The 22,068-nt window shown below is 49.1% G+C and overlaps 6 protein-coding genes across 6 annotated transcripts; 3 read left to right on the top strand and 3 right to left on the bottom strand.

Annotated features, from left to right (window-relative positions):
* Nucleotides 1–5: 5 nt before the first annotated feature.
* EI90DRAFT_2964149 (DIL domain-containing protein) lies at nucleotides 6–3,356 on the top strand. The gene is made up of 8 exons (XM_039055478.1): nucleotides 6–457; nucleotides 509–948; nucleotides 1,005–1,235; nucleotides 1,291–1,450; nucleotides 1,499–2,157; nucleotides 2,209–2,424; nucleotides 2,478–2,790; nucleotides 2,830–3,356. The coding sequence occupies exons 1-8, from the start codon at nucleotides 115–117 to the stop codon at nucleotides 3,297–3,299; spliced, it is 2,832 nt and encodes a 943-aa protein (XP_038924109.1). The 5' UTR covers nucleotides 6–114; the 3' UTR covers nucleotides 3,300–3,356.
* Nucleotides 3,357–5,172: 1,816 nt separating this feature from the next.
* Nucleotides 5,173–6,164, bottom strand: EI90DRAFT_3114978 (uncharacterized protein; the record flags this gene model as incomplete). The annotated part of the gene is made up of 4 exons (XM_039062731.1): nucleotides 5,173–5,237; nucleotides 5,306–5,461; nucleotides 5,528–5,854; nucleotides 5,909–6,164. The coding sequence occupies 4 exons, from the start codon at nucleotides 6,162–6,164 to the stop codon at nucleotides 5,173–5,175; spliced, it is 804 nt and encodes a 267-aa protein (XP_038924108.1).
* Nucleotides 5,864–7,333, top strand: EI90DRAFT_58504 (ankyrin repeat-containing domain protein). Its single transcript, XM_039067830.1, has 4 exons — nucleotides 5,864–6,355; nucleotides 6,445–6,933; nucleotides 7,004–7,093; nucleotides 7,161–7,333. Exons 1-4 carry the CDS (start codon nucleotides 6,230–6,232, stop codon nucleotides 7,269–7,271), a joined length of 816 nt encoding a protein of 271 aa, XP_038924107.1. The 5' UTR covers nucleotides 5,864–6,229; the 3' UTR covers nucleotides 7,272–7,333.
* A 61-nt stretch (nucleotides 7,334–7,394) lies between these two features.
* EI90DRAFT_2900713 (uncharacterized protein) lies at nucleotides 7,395–8,707 on the bottom strand (the record flags this gene model as incomplete). Its single annotated transcript, XM_039054043.1, has 5 exons — nucleotides 7,395–7,828; nucleotides 7,891–8,136; nucleotides 8,195–8,444; nucleotides 8,502–8,559; nucleotides 8,643–8,707. The coding sequence occupies 5 exons, from the start codon at nucleotides 8,705–8,707 to the stop codon at nucleotides 7,395–7,397; spliced, it is 1,053 nt and encodes a 350-aa protein (XP_038924106.1).
* A 165-nt stretch (nucleotides 8,708–8,872) lies between these two features.
* Nucleotides 8,873–11,810, top strand: EI90DRAFT_3278572 (Coproporphyrinogen III oxidase). The gene is made up of 2 exons (XM_039066619.1): nucleotides 8,873–9,050; nucleotides 10,455–11,810. The coding sequence occupies exons 1-2, from the start codon at nucleotides 9,032–9,034 to the stop codon at nucleotides 11,636–11,638; spliced, it is 1,203 nt and encodes a 400-aa protein (XP_038924105.1). The 5' UTR covers nucleotides 8,873–9,031; the 3' UTR covers nucleotides 11,639–11,810.
* An 881-nt stretch (nucleotides 11,811–12,691) lies between these two features.
* On the bottom strand, nucleotides 12,692–16,413 carry EI90DRAFT_57740 (uncharacterized protein). The gene is made up of 3 exons (XM_039067824.1): nucleotides 16,387–16,413; nucleotides 14,737–16,327; nucleotides 12,692–14,689 (listed from the first exon to the last, which is right to left on the bottom strand). Exons 2-3 carry the CDS (start codon nucleotides 16,162–16,164, stop codon nucleotides 12,923–12,925), a joined length of 3,195 nt encoding a protein of 1,064 aa, XP_038924104.1. The 5' UTR covers nucleotides 16,165–16,327; nucleotides 16,387–16,413; the 3' UTR covers nucleotides 12,692–12,922.
* Between the last annotated feature and the right edge of the window lie 5,655 nt (nucleotides 16,414–22,068).

Below are 22,068 nucleotides of genomic sequence, written 5' to 3'. Positions count from 1 at the left end.
ACGGATCACAAGGCCTCACGTGAAGCTACGTGAGCGTTAGAGCAAACGCGGCAGACGTGGAATTGACGCGACGAAGGCAACTGAGGCTCATATTGATAGTTGTTCCTCGAGTCCATGGACTGGCAACAGCTGGATTTGGCGCCGCCGTACCCTACTTCCTCCTCCTTGACAGCTCAGCTAAAATCCAATATCCTGACGACTGAGCAGTTGAAACAACTCGTGCAACACTCGATCGGCAGGGCATGTCTATTTGCAGACCTCCCTTTGCTTAGTTTCCTGCTGGAGAGTGATGTCTCTAAAAATTTTGCGGATCTTAATTTTAGAGATGACAACGGAGTGGGCATATTAAGCCAAAGTGTCATCGCATTCGGTGAGCAAAATGACTGCAGTGTCGATCGGGAGGAGTGCATCCGGGCACTCATTGCCCATGGTGCCTCAGTAGACATGGGAGATGACCGTGAGTCTTGTTGCATGTCACGGAGAACGGCTGAACTCATTGTGTCACCAGTGGGATGGACCCCTTTACATTATGCCGCTCTGTGTGCTCCCCCATCGTTAATTCTTTATCTTCTCAAGAGCGGCGCTTCTCCTTTAGCCAAAACTAAGAAGTCACTGACACCTCTCGATTTAATCGCATCTTATGATCCCATTCCTGAACGGCAAGATGCAGCATTAATACTCAGAGAAGCCATGCGGGAACGTGGCTGGATTGGAAGCCCTCTGGATCTTCGCCGTCAGAAACGAGAAAGGAAACAACGTGCACGCCGGGATAAATTAAAGAAACGCGCAGGGCAGTGGAATCGTATCGGACATGTTCTCGGCATCAGTGATCATTGGTGGAGTGGACGCTCCAGTCCGGATTTAGACTCAGACGATGAAAATGACCCTATGTCGCTCTCTGATGATGAGGATGACCTCGAGGATGAACTCATGCCAGATGAGGAGCTCGTAAGTAGTGTGGTGATCGAACGTGCTCACCGGCTTGTACTCATTCTGGCGGTCAGACTCCGCCAAAAGACTGCACGTCTTTCCTTGCCTTTTCCCCAGACTCTGTACCTTCAATCCTGCAATCCGTAATTGTGGACGCGGATCCAGCTATTCACCCAATCACAACTCGCTCTGCACCTGCGAATGCTATCTACTTACTGTCCCGCTTCGCATGCCTTTATTGTGATGAATTATGGTTTGACACGTTAATAACCTCAGCCGTAGACCGAATAGAACAAGTTGTGTATGTGAGTGACTGAGTCCATCCTGGTGGCTTTATCTATATCTGACCTGGATACGTAGAATAGACCTGACCGTCACGAAGATATGGCTCACCTTACATTTTGGCTATATAACTCGACAATACTTCTTCATCTCCTCCGGTGCGATCGAGATCTTCATGACATGTGCGAGAGTCTAGACCTTTATTCGCTGTTGGAGGAGCTTGTGAATGCAATATATGGTGCGAATTCGTACCCTCATTCTTATTCATTGTTAATATATCCCCCAGTTTTCATCGTCCGTGGTACAGAACAGCGGCTGGATCCATTGATTGATGCCGCGCTTTTAGACTACTCACCACTAGCCTCAGAATTTGAGAACATCCAGTTTGAAAGTGAATGGTCATTCTTCAAGTCGCTCACTCCAAAACGCAGGACGGGTCATTCGTCTATATCAAGCGCCCATTCGTATTCCAGTTCCGTGGCTTCGCTAGACGGATCACCGATGAAGCGACCAGCATCTCCAGTTACATCGTCATCAGCAGGCGCAAAAGCCTTAAATTCCCTTCGTCAAACCATCGGTCGATCAAGCCATCCACCTTTGTCCACTACATTTCCGCCGTCATCACCCGCACCAACTTCGACGACTGTGGTACCAGTAACAACTCCTCTTTCTCTCACGAGTGTTCTCACATCTATCCATTCGCTGCTCACATTATACTCCATTAACCCCATCATAATCATTCAAGCCCATACCCAAATCATGTATTGGCTTGCTTGCGAAGTCTTTAATCGCATAATTAATCGAAAGAAGTATCTCTGTCGTAGCCGAGCCCTTCAAATAGGCCTAAACGTCAGCGTGCTGGAAGAATGGACTGGGAATGTTGGACTCCCAAGTGGCGTGTGCTCACATTTCCAGGGCGTTCGCGAGCTTTTGACATGGTTACAAGTGAGTTGTGACATGGGGTGGGGTGGGGCTAATTGAATCATGTCTTTGTAGTGTCATTCGTCGATAGACCAGTTTCCGGCTTTGATCGACACAATCCAGACAATGAAAGCCCTCAATCCATTTCAAATGCGACGGGCAGTACGCGATTATCGGTACGAAGTTGGCGAAGGACGCATGAGTGAGGAATGTTTGCAATACTTGGCGCAGTTGCAGAAGGACTGGGAGCGTCGGCGGGTACGAATGGGCGTGGAAGCTCTCAAAAAAGAAGTGGGGGATATCGTATAATCCACTCCTTCCAACCACTTAAAATTTTTCATTAGATTGCCGATCGCAGTAGGGATCGGGCGGACAGCGTAGCATCTGGGAGAAGTGGTCACACCACGGATCATCCAGTCAACCCTCTTCGACCTACGACTCCTGCTGACGACGGTGCTTCAGAAACGCTATCCCATGAGTCAAATCGTCAACGAAGCGAAACCCAGAAAGCTGTTGATGCATTATTTGATCGTAATCGCCTAAAGAACGAGTGGTCGGCTCCAACTCCACCCAATGTGCTCGGCGAGCTATTGGACAGCACCTATATGCTTCCCTTATCATTACCCTCCGACCCAGAACTTCTTTCTGCCTGGCCAGGTCCATCAATTGAACATATCATTGAGCAAGAAGAGAAAGAGAGGAAGGAGAGAAGACGCCAAAGCCGAGACTTAACCACAGCAGCGAACGGAGAAGGTCCACGTAGTGCTAGTCGTGCCAGCGTTGGACATCGGGGAGAGATGAAATGGCGTATGCGCTCCCGAACCGTCCGACAAGTCCTGCCTTCTCTTGTGCAATGGGTGGACGGAGGCGTTAGTGTCACAATGCATGAGGAGCTAGAGGAAAGTGAGGCGTTGTCGGATGGAAGGGCGATTTCCCCAGTTCTCGACGCGGATGGAACCGCTCAGGCTGGACTGGGGAGTCCGGCCCGAATAAAACCTTTGGGCGAGATTTCATTCACGTTGCCCAGAGTGGCGCTACGGAGGCATGGGTCGAGCCGAATCCCTCGAGAAAGTTCTGGTGCGGACACCATAGTCCCTTCCGATTACAATAGTCGTGACAGTCTTACGCCGGAGCGATCTCGGAGGCTTTCGCATGATCAGTATTAGTCTTATGTCTATACATACTACATGTAGAGTTTCAAACAAACGGTGTCGGCAGATTCCTCGCCTGTTCCCACGCCCTCCTGAACGCGATAAATCTAAACCTCTGGCGCCAACCTCATGCATGCATGCAGAAGCATGGGCACTGGTCATCAGCGGTTGCCTTTTTTCGGCCTTTGTTACCTCGAAGTTGCCGCTTGGTTTTATCCTGTGGTTCTCGAGTGTGCCAACTCTCACCCAAACACGGGTGGACGAAGCAATGGAATGCAATTCGACAAGCAAACCCTATACACACCCGTTGCTTACGTGGAGCAGTCACCAACGCACCGTCCTCTCCCTCTATTTTTGAGATCCAAAGGCAACCTGAGCCCACAAGCTCAAGCTCACCGAACATTGCCACACTGTCCCCCGAAAGCCTGGTCCCGCCGAATAACAACAGCCTGTTGCAACCGATTATTTCCGAGTTCGAAACAGAGCAGGAGTTGTATAACTATATCAAAACTGTCATCAAGTCGTGGCACGTTAGGGGCCGTATGCCCCACAGGATTATCTTGGGACTCGTTGACCTTCACCAGTTCCAAAGGGGTCTACAAAGCACGCGCTCGTTCAACATCCTTATTAACCTTAGTCTCCGCTCAAGAGCTTTCAGAACTGCTAGTTCATTGTTCCAAGAAATGCAAAGTCAAGGCATTGAGACGAATGTATACACCTTCGCATTGCAGATGCGTCACCTTGTCCTCCAGGGGAAGCACTCAGAAGCTATTTCCCTTGCTATACGCGAAGGACCCTCATTCAATACCAGAGGACCCAATGGGATTCCGGATAGATCGATAACCTCGCCACCGGTCTCGAGAATACCTGCGATAATATGGCGCGAACTTCTGTGGGCACCGTCATACATAACATCAAGGCGCGATGCTTCTCGGGAGTCGGGGGTTGACGTAGCACGAATGGAAGACAGCATTTTTCCTGCAAGTGCTGTATTATATCCAGCCCCCATACTCATGATCCCATCGGCTATGCTGAACACAGCACTGACACATACACCAATTCATATCATGGAACGGCTGGTCGTGATGCTACTTTCTCATCCACATCCGCAGCAAGCGAATCCAGGTGCTGACCAAACAGTGCCTTCGGCAATCTCGCAAACTCCTTCACAGGCACTTGCAGTGCAAATCACGGAACAATACATTCTGAGCACCCCGACCAACTTGTCCCCTGCGCACCGATCACGAATAATGCGGATTGTCAACCATCACCTCCGAACCAACCCAATGCGTAAAATCTCATCCCCTTTCCCTTCCCCGTCTTTGACCGTGTATCAAGAACACCGGCGCCGCCTCGATCGCTTCATGTCTCTCAATTCCGCGCTGCGCCCAAACGATGAGACTCTCCCGTTACTTTTATTCTCGCTTACCGACGGACCTCTGGAATCTACGACGAGAGCAATTGCTCTCCATCGCGATTTCGAGCGGAAGTGGGGTAATTCCGAAGACGATGTCGTCACAGTCAAAAGTCGGAGGATTGTGACAGGGATCGCTCTTCACCATGGAGTCCGATTTAGGGCTTTTATCCGAGACCAGATGAATAGTATGGAAACGGATTGGAAACGGATGCGAGCTTCTGATAGAGGCGATCTTAATTTGAAGAAAGGTGTATCATGGATGGGTGACGAGAAAAAAATCCGTCAGGAATGGTCTAGGTATTGTACTCTGAGGAGAAGGGCCATCCGAAAGGGTATCATGCGTGTGGAAGATTTACAATGAACATCAAGCAGTCGAGAAACGTTGGACGTTAATCGAATTACATGATTAGTAAATAATGTGTACCAGTAACAGCACGTCCATAGTCACTGGATACCTGGGCCCGTAAACAGTCAAGATTTTGAAACGACGACACCGGTACGTATGGACTGCAGAAAATCCTCCTTGTTAATCCGGGCTAGAGAAGCGATGATGCATAATCAGTTACCAATGTTTATGATAAAGTCAGTTATTGATGCCACAAACCCTCATTAGAGATTCCAGCTTCATCACGATCCTTCCCAGCCCTTTTTTTCTGTGTAAATTTGGAGTTATGGTTGTGCGGTTGTGGGGCGGGGATATTTATTCCATTCCCTGTGTCGTCTCGCTGGGCCTGCTGGATTATGTTAAACAGTTTAACCACTATGACAAGGGACACAGTCAGTGATCGTTTGGGATATCAGAGAATGAGCACCCAATGAAGCTCACCGCCACGGGTAGCAATCTTCCTCAGCGCTCTTTCGTTCTCTTGACCCCACTGCTCCATCAAATTCTTATCCGTTATTCTCCTGATATCTTGAGCTTCTTTCCTTTCCAGCTTCAGAGCCCTGGCCGTCTTGGTCTCCTCCTTTGACAACTTTTGTGCAACTGCATGTGACGAGCTTGGTTTTTGGAGAGATAAAATGGCGGTTGTGTCTGTTTGAAGCGCAGGTCCGGCATCGGTCCGCTTACGCTTTGGCACAGGAGTTTCAGTGCCAAGTAAGTCTGTTAGGGTTTGTCCGAAATGTGATGCTTGGAGTGCTCGCCGCTTGCGTTCTTGGAACAACCATGGTCAAAACGTGCATCGATACCAGGAGGGGCTACACGTACTCAAAGTTTGTTTAGATTTTAAGCGGCTAGCCTTTGTCTTGGTTATCTCATCTTCTGTGCCGTCACTCGAAAAGGATCCCTCTCCACCGCTGTCCCCCGAAGACTCTGATCCAGAATCCGTTTCATCGTCATCGGTCTCGTGAGACCCATCCCTGTTCCCACCATCTTCGCTCTTGGCAGAAGGGCCCGAAGGAATAGGCTGCTTCAGACAGGATTTTAGTTTCCCATCTTTCCGAGGACCTGTCTGCCTGCTCATCGTCGAAGTCATTTGGCCACAAAAGTTTAAATTCAACGCTGGAAGGCACCGTGCCGTGAGAATTCATGGCTCCGACAGATCGACCTAGCCAATCATCACTACTACCGCCTTCTTCACAGTTCCTAGCTGCGGCAGAATGGCTTTCTTCCTCTCCAAGAGCCAAAAGGTTCTCAAATAATCAGAAATTAGAGGCACGTGTACGATTTCACGTGCTAATCCGGCCTCTGCGCGCTGTGTTGCGTTCGTGTGGATTCATCACCGAACTAACATACATCCTCAGGTCTACTCTTTATACAAAATACGGACCGTCTCCTTGCGGCCGAAGCCGGGTACAAGGCCTGGCCTACTTGAATGGACGGGGAGCGCCAAATGGGACGCTTGGGACAAAGCTGGAAAGCACTATGAGGGAAAGCCCATCGAGGAAGTTGAGAAACGTTATATAAAGATCGCAGAGGAGCAAGGATTCACAATCATCCCAACGGCACAAGCTGATTCAACAATCCCTCCTTCGGAAGGAACGGATGATATCGACTTGGAGAATCTGTCTGATGACAGTGATCATGAGCCACGTATATCCTATTCTAAGAAGGGGAAAGCTTCCACTGAAGGCGAGGGATTGGGTGTTTTTGTGAGCACTTTCGACCAAACCGATGACGATGGAGATGGCCAGCCGGACTCCATCCATTCGTACGCTCTCGAGGGTAATATCGATAAGTTGAAGGCGCTTTTGGACAGCGAATACGTAGACATCAATGGAAAGGATGAAAATGTAAGCTTCTCACTGGCCAGGAACATTCTGGCTCATAACATTGATTCTCTTTCACTGCAATGTCATGCAGGGTTACTCTGCGCTGCATCTTGCTTGCGATCGAGGGCAACTTGAAGCAGTCAAGTTACTACTCGCAAACGGAGCAGATGCATATAACCCGGTATGGCTCACGTTCTCCCCGTCTTTCCCAGCCTCTGAAATCTCCTGGTGCTGCGAACGCTTGCTAGGATGCGGATGGGAACACACCTTTGGAGGTTGCCAAAATTGCTTCCCGTGAGGACATTGTCGACTTACTGGAGGAAGTATATAAAAGTAGGCCATTTAAGGCGATTGAGTAGCAGGTTGATGCCATCACGATGTCCTTTATACCCCCCTCCGTGTTGTTCCGTTTGCAATAAATTACAATAGAACGTTTCCCTTCCAAGCATCCGAGGACTGCGCTAAGCGAGATGAGTAATCCCTCAGGTGGTATGGTTCGTCGTTCTTGCTTCCTCATTTCCAGACCATGCCCCATCGACAGGCCACCCAATTATATCCCTCATCTCCTTCACACCCAATATCTCAAACCGTGCCGAAGTCGGCACTGTCTGTGCTTGCGCGGCCTGGCCCCGCTCGATACTATTGATGATAGCTGTAGCAACATGGTCTACGTGCATAGGCGACGTCTCCAGAGCTCTGGCCACGGAACTGAGGGGTTCAAAGGGCGAAGGTGTCTGAGCGAATGATTGTGTGGAAGTAGAGTTGGGTGAGAAGGTCGCAAGTGCTCGCAAGACATTAGCAGGTGAGGGTACGGGGATGCGAGAGTTGAGGAGGGCTGTATGAACCGAGACGGAACCTTGCAGGACGGTTGCAAGCGGAGTGGTCAGAGGGCGGATGTGAGGATGGTACAGCAGCCCTGAATAACAAATATAGGGATGTATTATTCAATTTTCAGCGGGAAGAGGCAAATGAACGTACCTGGACGGACTATGGTAGCTCGAAGGTCTAATTTATTGTTTGTCACCCGGCTGGCGAGTTCTTCGACACGGAGGGCTATATCTGCCTCCGCATCTCGTTTAGAGTCAATGTATCCCCGAGGAACGAGGGGGCGGAAAATATCTTCTGCAGAAACATATACGAAATGACGAGGGCCCAAACTAGAGGATGACAGTTCAGGCGAATGCGTGGAGAGCGCATCGATATAAGTGTCCAAAACCCGAATGGCTGGTAGAGGGTCTGAGATAATCTGGGACCAAGACAAGGTTGAACCCATCATACGCACCAGAATGGTGATTCAACCCTCGATACGATGTCCGATACCTTTCCTCTCCGGAAATGCTGAGGGGGTTATCGTCCCTTCCACCGAACAGTAGGGCTCCAACAGCCTTAAATGGATTCGTCGAGCCCTTCACTGCCGACTTGTAGCGTGCTCCTTCGAGGAGCGTCCCAAGCGTGTGGACAACCGCCGCTGAGGGACCAACAAGATCCTTGTATGTAGGTGGGTCGAAGGCTGAAGCAGCGTGCCATGAAACCTAGGCAGAATATGTCTCAGGGAGGGCAAGGCGTCAGAGAAATGGAAGGGATATCACCTTACTAGTCCATGGAGGGGAATGCCCTTTTGGAGTCGTCCAAGGTTTCCCAGTAGAGCTTTACAAAGGGCGACGTATGGAGGATGAAATCGCCAATATTTAAGCCTAGTGCTTGGCCACACCAGAGATAGGAAGCTGCACCTTATGCTCGTCACTTTCCACCCTCGCGCCACGGCCGTCTTGCATACGGCAGAACCTAATGTCATCGCACCGCATGAGAGACAGTTAAAGAGCACCATCAATGGACAACTTGCCCAGAAATCCATTACCGCCTACCACCAGTATTTGCATGAAAGGTAGACTCCTGGTCTTGTCCAAATTGCCGAAGTTTATCCGCAACTTGCACCTGACCTTGCTGATGACCTGCCTAACCTGGTTTCCTTGTAGCCTTGATATCACACGCTCTTACGCGCTCATGTGTTTACACGCTGCTGTACCAGGGTGGTCGTCTGCGACATCCGATTAACTCGGTCAACTGGTGTTTCTTCTATCGAACGCGTCTCACGCCCGAAACAAACCTCTCCTTCACGATGTGCATTCACGTTACGTGTAAAGACGCTACCTCTGTCATACCACACTCAATCGACACACTTCCACAATGATTGCGATGGAACACATTGAGCCGTTCAATGTACAGATACTCTTCGTGCATTTCTTCTCATTCCGCCTCACTCCACATGTCTCATCGTGCGATCTGACACAAAAGAGCCTCCTCTGGCCTCCTGACCTCTTGCCTAATGGCGCTCCATAGTACTTTGGAAAATGAACCTTCACAGCGACATCCTTATTGGTGCGCTCAGTTTTCGTTCTCGCATCTCCAACGGTAGCATGCTGCTCAACTTACGGGCCATGTTCGGATATTTCAGATGCAATGAGTCTTCTTCGTTCCCAAGACCAGTAACACCCCTCCACCTTCCATTGGCGACCTTCTCTTCCTTCTAGGTTCGCACTGTTAGTGGGGAGTTCATCGCATCTTCCACCTGGTTCGCATTTGCTACTGGCATGTACCAGCCTGCAGTATGTTCTGCCCAGAATTGCTCATTACGCACAGTCCAAATTGGCCCTTAACTCTCCCGTCACGATTCTGATTCCTTCCACGAATCGCTGGAAGAACTTTTACTATTCACCTATTGCAGCACCTGTACAGGTCATCGCTTGATTTCACGATGTTCGATACCAATTACATATTTAAAGGATGAACAGATTAAGCCGTGAATGGATTTGCGACATGTACTCACGGCACCATGGATGAGAGACTGAAGGTGATCCGAAATGGCAAAATTGCGGAATGACTCACTGTTAGCCAAGATGAGGATGAAGTCTTTCTGACCCCTCATTAGAGCGAACTTTGACGTCGTACTGACATCACGTCGGAAGCAAAAGCAATTCACGATATATCCTTACTCTTATGCCTCAATCAATTACCTTAGTCTGTCAACCCTGAGCAGACTTATTCTTCATCAGAGGTGGGAATGCGAGTACTACCATCTGTGGCCATAGGACTCGGAAAGCACCGCATCCCGTTTGATCTGCGAAGTTAAGCCGAGTACCGCTTAGTTAGTACCATGATAGGGGACTACATGGGAATCCTGAGTGCTACAGTTTATATTTTAATTTATTTGTTTTGGTTGTTTTTGGCTCTCTGTTACTTCCCTCCTTTTTCCCAAACTACAAGCGCGAATTTAATTTTGTCAATGACAGATATAGCAAGCGACAAAAAGACCCGGAAACCCCCTTCTCGATCTTATTGATTATATAAGCCACAGCAACGTATGAATCCGCATAGACCATCCGAGCCTTATCTAATATTTGCACAGTTACAGAGGCTGCACCTTGTGCCAGCGCAATGTCAAAAGTGAGTCGATCTCCGCCGCCAACCACCATAATTACGTTTACGATTCACATCGATCTGCGCCTCCGACGTCTAGTACACCCTTGAACCCGTATCCGAAGATACTTTCTTTAATAAGGACCTCCCCATGCGCAACCGTATGAAAGCCTACATCATTCATCTCCAAAATCGGATAATTGAAGCCTTTGAGTCTCTCGATCCCAACGCACCATTCAAACGAGATAAATGGAACCGAAAAGAAGGAGGGCTTGGGATCTCCGCGACCGTCTGCGCAGGGAAGGTCCTTGAGAAGGCTGGCGTAAACATCTCGGTCGTCTATGGAAAGCTTCCTCCACCCGCCATCAAACAGATGAGAGCCGATCATTCCGAGATCCCGTATGACCCTGAGAGCGGGAAAAGCTTACCCTTCTTCGCTGCTGGTATTTCACTTGTTATCCATCCACAACACCCACTCGCACCCACCGTTCACGCCAACTACCGCTACTTTGAAATCAGCGATGATGTTCCTCATAACGAGGTTGATGGAAGTCAAACGGAATCGAGTGACGAATCAATACCAGAAGGGGGTAAAATCTTGGCCTGGTGGTTTGGTGGCGGCTCTGACCTTACTCCGACCTACTTACTCGAAGAGGACGCGAAACATTTCCACAACACGCTCAAATCCGCATGCGATACACACGGAAGCTCGATTTACCCCACCTTCAAGAAATGGTGCGACGAGTATTTCTACATTCCTCACAGAAAAGAAAGCAGAGGCGTAGGCGGGATCTTCTTTGATGATCTCTCCACCGCGCATCATAAGCGACTCGACGGCGATGGTGCCAGTAGCGTCGAGAAATCCGACCGTCCGAAAACGGCAGACGACATCTTTGCTTTTGTCCGCTCATGTGGAGATGCATTCCTGCCATCTTACATTCCCATCCTCAAACTTCGCTCATCGCCCCCTTTCGACCCGTCGTCTCCGTTCATGACCCCACCTCCTGATCATTATCCACTCAACGAGCCACTTCCCATCCCTTATACCCTCCCTACCTCGCGCCTTCGACGATGGCAACTGCTCAGGCGTGGTCGCTACGTCGAATTCAACCTCATTTACGACCGGGGCACTAAATTTGGGCTCCAAACGCCAGGTGCAAGAATTGAGAGTATATTAATGAGTTTACCAGAGACGGCAAGGTGGGAGTATATGAACGAGCTGGAGTATGGCGAAGATGGGAAAGGCGTAGACGGTACTGAGGAAAGCAAGATCTTGGAAGTGTTGCGAGTCCCAAAGGAATGGGTTTGACGATATTAATGTGCTTAGACACAGCATAAGGCACAAGGATCGTGGGACAGTGGCGGAATATGAAGGGAAAAACGGCCACATATGGGCATTATGGATATCCATAACTGCGTCAACAAAATGAAGCTCATGTACTCTAATGTTCGGAGTAATATATAAAGTGTTAATTTTTTCGCATGCCCGGGTGTTTGACCTTTACGACCTTGACTATCCCCGGCCCCATGCATCATGCCCTATGGGTTGGGTTGGGCAACGATCGCATGGGTTGACACTAAAACATCCATTCCGTGACTACGGAACTTCAAACTTCTTCCATCTAGGATTCTCTTCAATCCAACACTACGCATGATTCGCGTTCTCCTGTACAAGCACAGTGTGTAGCCGTAACTGGAGCTGTATTCACACTCAGTTCAACTGACTGAGGATGAAAATGAAGAGCGCGCGAGGGTTGAGATGCCCATGCATTTGCGAGGCTGATTTAATACTAAATAGCTAGAGGGAGCCTGGAAACATGCTCCCATGCTACCTCCGCACTCCCTCTCCGCCTACCCGGACCACCCGCATTCCCACGCTCTGTCCATCTGCTACAGCCTTGCGCGCGATCTTGATAAATACATCCTTATTCAAACAGAGTATGATACGTGTCGAAAACTACTTTGAATTTACCACGGAATCGAACAGCACAGGGGGGCTCCTTCATCCGATTCTGAGCAGGATTCTGGGTAGACTACTATGTAGTTGGTCGTTGAGGTTGGTGTGGTACGCAGGTAATCTGAACAGGAACGGTCGATGGGAATGCGCCGAAGTTTGCCAAATCAAGTCGTGAAGCCCGGACGACTTTGGTGCTCCATTCGAACACATGTGGCGATTCGACACGTGTACTGCTTATCGAGATAACAGTGTGAAGTCAAAGCTTGATGTTTCTTTAACATAAGGGAGTTGAACATTCCCAAGCTGTTACTGCACACCGTTATGCTTTCACTGGATCTCGACTTTCACTCCCCTAACGCGATACACCGGACACCTGTCGATTTCGTCTTTCCATTGTGCCGACATGCCATCCAAACCTTGACGTCATCGGTTATGCAGAAACATAGATCAAGTACAGTGATGCAAGAAATAAAGAATTGGAAGATACGACTGTGATTGGTCAGGGGTGTAGCGGAGCCAGTGAACTCTGTAAATATTTTGTCGATAGTTTGCAATCAAGAATGAGGTTGGATTTGTGAGTATTCTCGAGCGTGGGCAGGCAGCAAAGTGGTGAATACGATGACAAGGAGAATGCGCTCAAATGTGGACCATTTGTGCCTCGGAATGACGTCCGAGATTGGAAAGGGCATTACGTAGATTTTCGAGTGAGTTGGCCAAATCCGGGGTGTATGCTCCTGGGTTAACAGCAACCAGCTGGCGGTAGAGCTTGACGCTTTCTTCAATGAATGGAAGCGCCTCCGAGTGCTGTCCAAGATTGGAAAGAGCCAAATATTGATTGTTGAGTGACATGGCCAAATCCGGCATGTATGATCCTGGATTAACGGCGACTAGCTGGCGGTAGAGTTTGACGCTTTCTTTGATGAATAGAAGCGCCTCCGAGTGCTGTCCGAGACCCGAAAGAACAGTGTATAGATTGTTGAGTGATGCGGCCAAATCAGGGGTGTATGATCCTGGGTGAACGGCAACTAGCTGGCGCTGGAGTTTGACACTTTCTTTGATGAACGGGAGCGCCTCCGAGTACCGTCCGAGGTCGGAAAATGAAATGGATAGATTGTTGAGTGACATAGCCAAATCCGGGGTGTATGATTCTGGGTTAATGGCAACTAGCTGGCGGCAGAGTTTGACGCTTTCTTCGATGAATGGGACCGCCTCTGAGTGCTGTCCGAGATCCGAAAGAGCGTTACATAGATTGTTGAGTGACATGGCCAAATTCAGGGTGTATGATCCTGGATTAATGGCAACTAGCTGGCGCCGGAGTTTGACACTTTCCTCGATGAATGGGAGTGCCTCCAAGTGCCGTCCGAGATTGGAAAGAGCCAAATATTGATTGTTGAGTGACATGGCCAAGCCCGGCATGTATGATTCTGGGTTAACGGCAACTAACTGGCACTGGAGTTTGACGCTTTCTTTGATGAATGGAAGAACCTCCGAGTGCCGCCCGAGATTGGAAAGTGCAATACATAAATTGTTGAGTGAGATGGCCAAATCCGGGGTGTATGATCCTGGGTTAACGGCAACTAGCTGGCGGTAGAGTTTGACGCTTTCTTCGATGAATGGGAGTGCCTCCAAGTGCTGTCCGAGACCCGAAAGAGCATTATGTAGATTGTTGAGTGACATGGCCAAATCCGGGGTGTATGATCCTGGGTGAACGGTAACTAGTTGGTGGTAGAGTTTGATGCTTTCTTCGACGAATGGGAGGGCTTCCGAGTGCCGTCCAAGCTTGGAAAGAGTCAAATATTGATGGTTGAGTGACATGGCCAAATCCGGCATATATGATCCTGGGCTAACGGCAACTAACTGGCGCCGGAGTTTGACGCTTTCTTCGATGAATGGAAGTGCCTCCGAGTGCCATCCGAGATTGGAAAGAGCATTGGATAGACTGTAGAGTGATGAGGCTAAATCTGGGGTGTATGATCCTGGGTTAACAGCAACTAGCTGGTGGTGGAGCTTGAGGCTTTCTTCGATGAATGGGAGTGCATTCGAGTGCCGTCCGAGATTGGAAAGAGTATTATATAGATTGTGAAGTGACACGGCCAAATCCAGGGTGTATGATCCTGGGTCAATGGCAACCAGCTGGCGGCGGAGTTTGACACTTTCTTCAATGAATGGGAGTGCCTCCGAGTGCCGTCTGAGTCTGCAAAGGGCACAATTTAGGCCGTTGAGTGATTCGGCCAAATGCAGGGTGTAGGAACTTGAGTCCACAGAAAAAAGGTAACGGCAGAGTAAAACAGAATCATTTGCTGCCTCATATGCCTCCTGGAATCTTGAAAAAAATTGCAGGTGCCACCCAAGCTGGGTAAGCACATTAACCAATGCACCGACAGCCCTGGGTTCAACAGCCGACTTCAAGACTATGAGGTAGTTTCTTTAACACAATCGATAATCCATACCTTAGCCCATTCGGGGAGTAATGAGATATTGACATAGCTTTTCATTCTCACACAGACTTCCACCCACCGAGTTGCCTCTTGACTCAGAAACATACCAACTGACCCAGCAAGCTCCTCTGATGGTTCCCGGACTCCACTGAGGTGGTAGATGATGTGGCAACATGCATAACGAAAGTGCTCAGATAACTCATTCGGAGAAATGCGCGGCATTTCAACTTCTTCGGACAAGTTTTCGATCTGTCCTAAGCCCTTTACAGAGCAGAGTCCCTCATTCAAAATCTTGGTACATCGCAGGGCAACCCTGGCATTTTCCACCCCCACTACTACGGGAGTGCAACGAGAGTTGATTGTTTGAGGATTGATCCGATCGACGATAAAATCGCGGAAAGATTGATGTAAGATGCGAACCGGAATGTGGGAACCCTCAGCTCCTGAGAGCAGAGGAGCAAGTTCGGCCAACGCATATCGAACAGAAGACTTGAGGAAAGGGAACAAAATTGCATCCCAGGCTGTAATGGACAGAGGGTGCTGAGCAATGAAGATTGCTCCCATCACGATTGGGTAATCGTGCGCAAAAATTTCATCCTCCCAAGCACACTTCTTCAAAATGCTGGTATACAGGTCTTCCATCATTTTCTCGGCAGGGACCTCTGGTCGTTTGGCACCAGTGTCGAGTAGACTTTTTAGTGTCCTCATAGGATCCTGGTTGGTCATCTTCATGTAGCGAAAGATGGTGCTGATCCAGATAAACAAACCATTTGCTCGTTCCGAGATCTCCTGTACCATTTTATCCTCGTCCTGAAGATTACACTGTAAATCCCGATGTAACCTCTTCAGCTTTTGCAGTTGGAAGCGTATGAATCTAGCACAGTCCTGCACATTCGCCCCATCCAAGAGATCGATAGTGAGACGATCAATAGGGTAATCGGGGGAGAGGTAGCGATTCACGAGATCATATTGTCTCGATGTGATGAAGAATTTGACGGAAGATGGTAGCCTGGGCACTTCGTCCCCAAGAATTTCGGCAAGGGATTCGAACACCTCTTTGTCACATTCGTCCAAAGCGTCGATGATGATCACCATAGGACGGTCGGAAGGCGGAGGCTTATGGAGCAGAGGCGAAGCCACTAATTCCTTGAACTGCATCGTGAATGGAGCTGTTGAGAGGGTGGGGTCTTTTCGAAGGGCAGAGATAATGAAGGTGCGGTAATCTGCGTCACGATTTGCTAGAGCTTGAGCAATGCCGCTGAATAAACAGTCCGGCCGTGGCTGTTCGCCAATTCTGAAGAAGAAGCACAGCAACAAGATAGCCTCCCTGTTACATCTATCTGCAACTGTGTGCACAATCGAAGTCTTGCCAGCGCCGGCCACAGAGGTCAGTAGCATCAGCCGGTTTTCATTATCCCCGGTATTACGACACCAGTTCATAATACGCTCCGTGAGATCGACCCTGGTGCCTTCTAGGCACGCCACTGTTGAATCATGGTGGGCAATTTGAGGGTATCGGAGACTACCGAGGATTGGGTCACTCTCTAGACGGTCTAAGCTGTCCTCTATGGTCGATAATTTGACACCAATTGTCAAATTCGTCCTAAGCTGCACCGGTCGACATTCAGAGTGATTATGGAACAATGCTGTGAGGAAAGCTACCTGAAACGATGCCAACGCTTTGTCAAAATTCCTCTTTAGGCCCTCAATTCTTCCAGGGTCTCGATAGTGGGACCATGCATTTCTTACAGCCGACCGTTCCTCTAGTTTTTTGAGTCTTTGTTTGATTTCGGACTCGATCTCCTGTAGCGCGCTGGTACTGGACATAAGTATGATATCGGAAACGACCAAAAACAATACAATGTACCTCCCAAGCTCCGCGACACCCTCCACCCATGACCCTGCCTCCCCCGCTGACATATCATAAGACTTTATGGCTGAAACTACCTTGGCTGTAGTGCTAGCTACGTATTCACCAAAATTAACCCATTGCTGCTTGTCCTCCTTGAACTTCTGCGTGGGGAAAACTAGCGTGAGCTTTCATTCATAATCAAGCTTGAATCATTACCAACTTTAACCTCATCGAAGATGGAGAGTGCACCGCCAGTCGCCAGCTTTAGAGGGGGACACCAATCAGCGGTAGCATTGACGACCCTGAGAATCGGAACCGTCATGTCAACTCCCGCCATGAGGAGATTATCGATCGTTTGTCTGAGAGTGTCAGCCTTTTGCCGCGACGACATGATTAATAGCGGACGAGTGGATGGAGGAGAGTGAGCTTTAACGCACAGACCTCTGATCCAAGTGCGGATTCTAGCGGCGGCATCACCCGAACTCGTTGGGTAATCGGTGAATCGGTGCCGCCTAGAACTGGATGCGCTCGTTCATATCTAGTTCTTCTTATTCCTAATAACATTCATTCTGCTTCGTACAAAGAGCCCGCGGTAAGCGCCGGTACGCGTAGGTGACGCACGTCAATGGAGCTGGGATCCGGTCTAGCCTTTCATCAGGGTCTTGGAGTGCAATCAGGGTTCATGTGAGCCTCGCTAGTAGGATGCCGGTAAGTGATTGGGTGCAAGCTTTTCGCTCGTTGGTGCCTAAGGACTCGGACAAGTACAGAGGGGCTTGATGCCCTATCGTTAAGTTACCGCTCTATATAACCCCATTATCAACCACATGGCACTTGACAATTGGTGGTGGATTGACGTGATCGAGTGTGTCATGACGTGGTGTCGCAAAATGGGAAACGTGAATTGCTGCTTACGGCCGTGGCCGGTGCCAGCAAAACATCCATCGCATGTTCGATTGCAGAAGAATGTGAAAGGGGAAGAATATTGCCATTGAGCATTTTTTTCCAGGGCGGGCGAGCGATCGCGGCCGGACCATTTGTTCAGCGGGATGGCTCGATCTCTAGCATCGCGCGAGCCTAGGCGGGTGGCCACCACCCGGTACCCGCTCTATCCTTCTATAAGGGGCTTGGACAGTTTGGCGATGCGTTTCAATATATTTGGTTGATAGGCTTTGTCGATGCGCTGATACATCGGTGGCACCAGTTTCGCACCAGCTTTTGCGTAACCTCTATCGGGAGAAGTCTCAACCAATGCTTTCACAACAGTCTATTCGATGGCCTTCGGCTACCGGATGCTCTCATGCTACTTCGGCAAACGTACCGCACAAGATAGGCGCCCAATGTCAGCCAAATCCTCGCCTCTCCCCAACGAAACTTCATAGGCGAAACTTCACAGGCCAATAGCTATCCGCTTCGCATCGCTCTTTTAAATGAATGATATAGGAAGTGTCGTCTGGGACCCTTGTTTTGACTTCGGAATCGTGCAATCATTTCTGCTGACCGACCAATTTCATCCCAGCATTTTATTCCCGCATTTATGATTGCGCCTGAACGAAACTGGCCCTGAAATCAAACTAATTACCGAAGGCTTCGATTCTTTGAGGTCCATTCGGACCATCAGCCCAATATTTTCGATTTACACCAGAGACGACGCTCTTCGGATGGAACGTCCGTATAGCCAATTCTCCTAGGTGGAGGGACAGTGCTGGCAACAGTGAATATGCGAGGAAGGATGCTCTAGACAGAGGCAAGTATCATTTCGCTTCCTGGGTCAACCCATGCCCCCCGACTGCCAGACTTGACTGTGCACATGGCGCCATGAAGGACGGATGTGAGAAGGAGGCCAACGAATTGGAATCACCCCAAAACAAGGAGGTTCCACATCATGAAGGAGAACACGCCCCCAACAGGAACGATTGATCACGTCGCTGTCCATTGATGCAATAATGATGTTGAGGAACGGCGTCCGCTTTGGACTGTGTGGTGATACTGTGTCCACAGGTTGGGATAGCAATAGCAGGTGGCCCTCTAGACTCAGCAACGACGCTGTCGAATACTCCACCAGACCTCTACGAGTATCACGCGCATAGTAGGTAGATAGGATAGTACCAAAGGGTTTCAGAATAATCAAGACATCAAATGGTCGGTGTTGGGTCATTCGTGTTGCCGTACGAATTTGGGAGTGCAAGCGCCATCAGCCAAAGTAGCGATTTTGGAAAGCAGGTTGGCTCAATAATCTCTGAAACGATAGCCTCCGGAAACAGAGCGAGTTTAAGAACGAGGAGAAAGGGTATGCAAAGCGTTGTCTGAGCTAGTGGGACTGAGGATTGCACTTTTATAAACAAGACCACGGCAGGATATCTGCCAAGTTGTCCTTGATTAGACGCCAAGCGACTCGCGCCATCGAGTAGTGATATAATATTTGAAGATTTTCGGTTGACGTGTGCGACCTGGTCATAGTGAGTTTAATGCGTGATGGCGACGATGATGGGAATGTGACAGGAAGGGTCGTAACTTGCATGGGCTCATGAGTCATCGGACCATAGGTGATAATAAGCAATTAGGGGCATAAGAATGACCGAGAGTGGAAGCAGAAACGGGATGAGTTGACGTCACCGTAGCCCCCCCCCCCCATCGGCAGGCCAATGTCCAAATTAAGTCGAACGTCTCGACAGTCAAGTGGCGGAACTCAGCTATTAGGCAAAAGAAAAGAATCCTTACCAAGTTCCGTTGCCTGTGCCTGGCAGTTAAGGAAGGACGGGTGTGGACAAGGTTCCATGCGAATACTATGGCTTTGCAATGAGCATTCGGCCTTTCATGGGAAGAAGATTGCAACGCGCGAAAGAGAAAAAAGTGGACAAGCTTCAATCCATGAGCCAGGTCATCTTAAACCCTGGATCGAAAGCGGGGGGTCAAGAACTGACATTCACCGGCCCGGGGCATCAGCGACATGCATACTATGAAACAAGTGATAACCAGTTACGCAGATATGTTGTATCAGTCACTTTGAGTCGAGCTAGAAGACCAACCAAAAAATCACCATCATTAGCCCTATATGAGACCGAACAAAAAAAAAAAATGTGGAATGAAAAACTTACTCAGCCTCGCCTGCGAAAACCTCCACAAAATAAACTTGGCTGTCTTTTTCAATCCCTTACGTATTGGAGTTGGACTCCATCACCCGTCACTGCACACGATTATGCTTTCACCGATTCTCGACTTTCACTCCCTAACGCAATACGCCGGACAGTGTCGACCTGTCGTCGATTTCGTCTTTCCACTGTGCCAACAGATTTCCAGACAGGCTCGACGTCATCGATTAGTATGCAGAAACAGAGATCAGTACATCAGCGATGAGCGATGCGAGGAAAAATATGTTAGAGAAAGGAATGAATACGATATTGTGGCAAGCGCGACCAGTGAACTCTGCAAGTATTTTATCAATAGTTTTCAATCCAAAAATTGAGGTTGGATTTGTTGGTGTTCTCGAGCCGAATATCCAATTCATGCTTGCCTGCCATGTGTAGCTAGCAAAGTGGCCGATGCGCAAATGACGAGGAGAGCATACTCAAATGTGAACCATTTGTGCCTCGGAATGGCGTCCGAGATTGGAGAGAGCACTCATTACGTAGATTCTCAGCTGATTTGGCCAATTTTGGGGTGTACGCTCCTGTGTTAACGGCAACTAGCTGGCGCCAGATTTGACACTTTCTTCGATGAGTGGGAGTGCCGTCTGAGATTGGAAAGGGCATTAGCATTACTGGGATGCCGTTAAGCAGCCGGGCGCCGGCTTTGCGCCAAAGAAATGGGTCTCGGACGAGTATAGAGGCTTGATACTTATCGTAAGGTTACCGCTCTCATTCATTATCGACCACGTAGCTAAAAAACAAACATGACAATTGGATCGGTTGGCACCAGGAGGCGTGTCATGACGTAATGTCAGCAACACGGAAACGTGAATCGCTACTTACGGCCGCGGCCGGTGCCGGCAAAACATGGTAATCGTGAAATTGCGAATAAGTAAACCCTCATTTCATGGGGCATCGATGGATCACTTCCACCCTATAGTTGTATCACCAGCTTCATTGGTGAGCCCGCGCACTCTGTTCCTTTCCTAGGGCTTCTTCCTGACGACAGGGAGGCAACACACTGCGGAATTAATATTTCTACCCGGCCCGAAAGCAGCGATATGCTCCACCTGTTGCTACCCGTGTGTACCCTGTTATTCCATCCGTCTTCTCTCTCCACCCCTCCAACAAGCCTCTGGGTGCAGATTCCTTTCTTTGTTCAACTCCAAACTCATTAGCCCCGATCACTCCATGCGAGCTATGTGGATGGCCCCCGTTTTTGAGGGTCTAGAATACCATATCCATTCTGTGGCCGTCAGCAACTGTGTCCGTTGGATTACAGGGTAGGAGACCCTGTCGCGAATGCTCCTGTGGAGCTGAGAAGTATTATTGGATCTGGCATCTTGCATTTGACCACTCATTCGTTGGACATCGCGGCGACTGGTCCGCGTGGCGTCCCTATATGTAACTGACGATCTTAGTTTGCTTCTTCTTGGAAAACTCTATTTCACCCCTGTTCCGCCACTCATAGTCCTAATGCAGAGGACGCGGCACGGGCCGTTGATTATCGCTGTCGTGACACGGAATGGGCGCTGTCGACCCACGACATCGGGGTGCCTCCTTGCATGTGCAACAACTCCTCGTTGCCTCCACATTGAGTCTTGGCACTTGGCATGTTTACTCCGCCGGGCGGAATGACCAGGGATCGCAGTGCTGTGATCAGGGTCAGGTCTTGTCCTGCTTCTCGATGGGGTTCCGCGGTGCCGAGTTGGGGAAGAGAGATTGAAGATTGCGAAGATTGATGGAGAATCGCGGTGGATGGCAGAGATACGTGAAATCGGGTCTGTATCCGTCCAGAGCCGGTTGATTGATACGCAGATCAGCTTCACACAAATATTGTTCACTGTAATAGTTATCTATGATCAACGTATATATATTGCGCACAGTTTATCTGTGCGTCGTTTTGTGCAAGCCTAGGGATCTGTTCATGGCATTACGAGCAACTCGTGTTAAGGTGATTTCCCCGTACAACCTGCATGGCTCAGATGATTGATATTGCATCTGCAAGTGCAAGGAGACCACTTTATAATGGGTTCAAGGCGTTGCGAAATTGATCAATAGATCGGTGTTGGGGCTTACGCGCGCGGATGTTACGGTAATGCAGACTGTGGAGCAGGGAAATTGGAGAATCGAAGGGGTATTCCAATTTTAAACTTTCGTTTCGTGAACAAATCAAAAATTTTATCCCTGCTATCGGAGCATGGGCCTCTCGTTATTTTTTGTTTTGGTGTGAGGAGAAGGAGATGGAAATGGATCCAGAAATTTGCGGAATGGAACTGTGTGAAACTGAAGCAAAGTCATCCTCAATATGGAATTTTTAGAGACGACAGTCAATGAATATAAACTAAAAAATTCACACGCCCCGGC

Source organism: Cantharellus anzutake, assembly GCF_015039405.1.
Source record: "Cantharellus anzutake strain C23 chromosome Unknown EI90scaffold_1, whole genome shotgun sequence".
Lineage (NCBI taxonomy): Eukaryota > Fungi > Basidiomycota > Agaricomycetes > Cantharellales > Hydnaceae > Cantharellus > Cantharellus anzutake.
The sequence above is the reverse complement of the archived record's forward strand: the minus strand, read 5'-3'. Positions and strand labels throughout refer to the sequence as shown.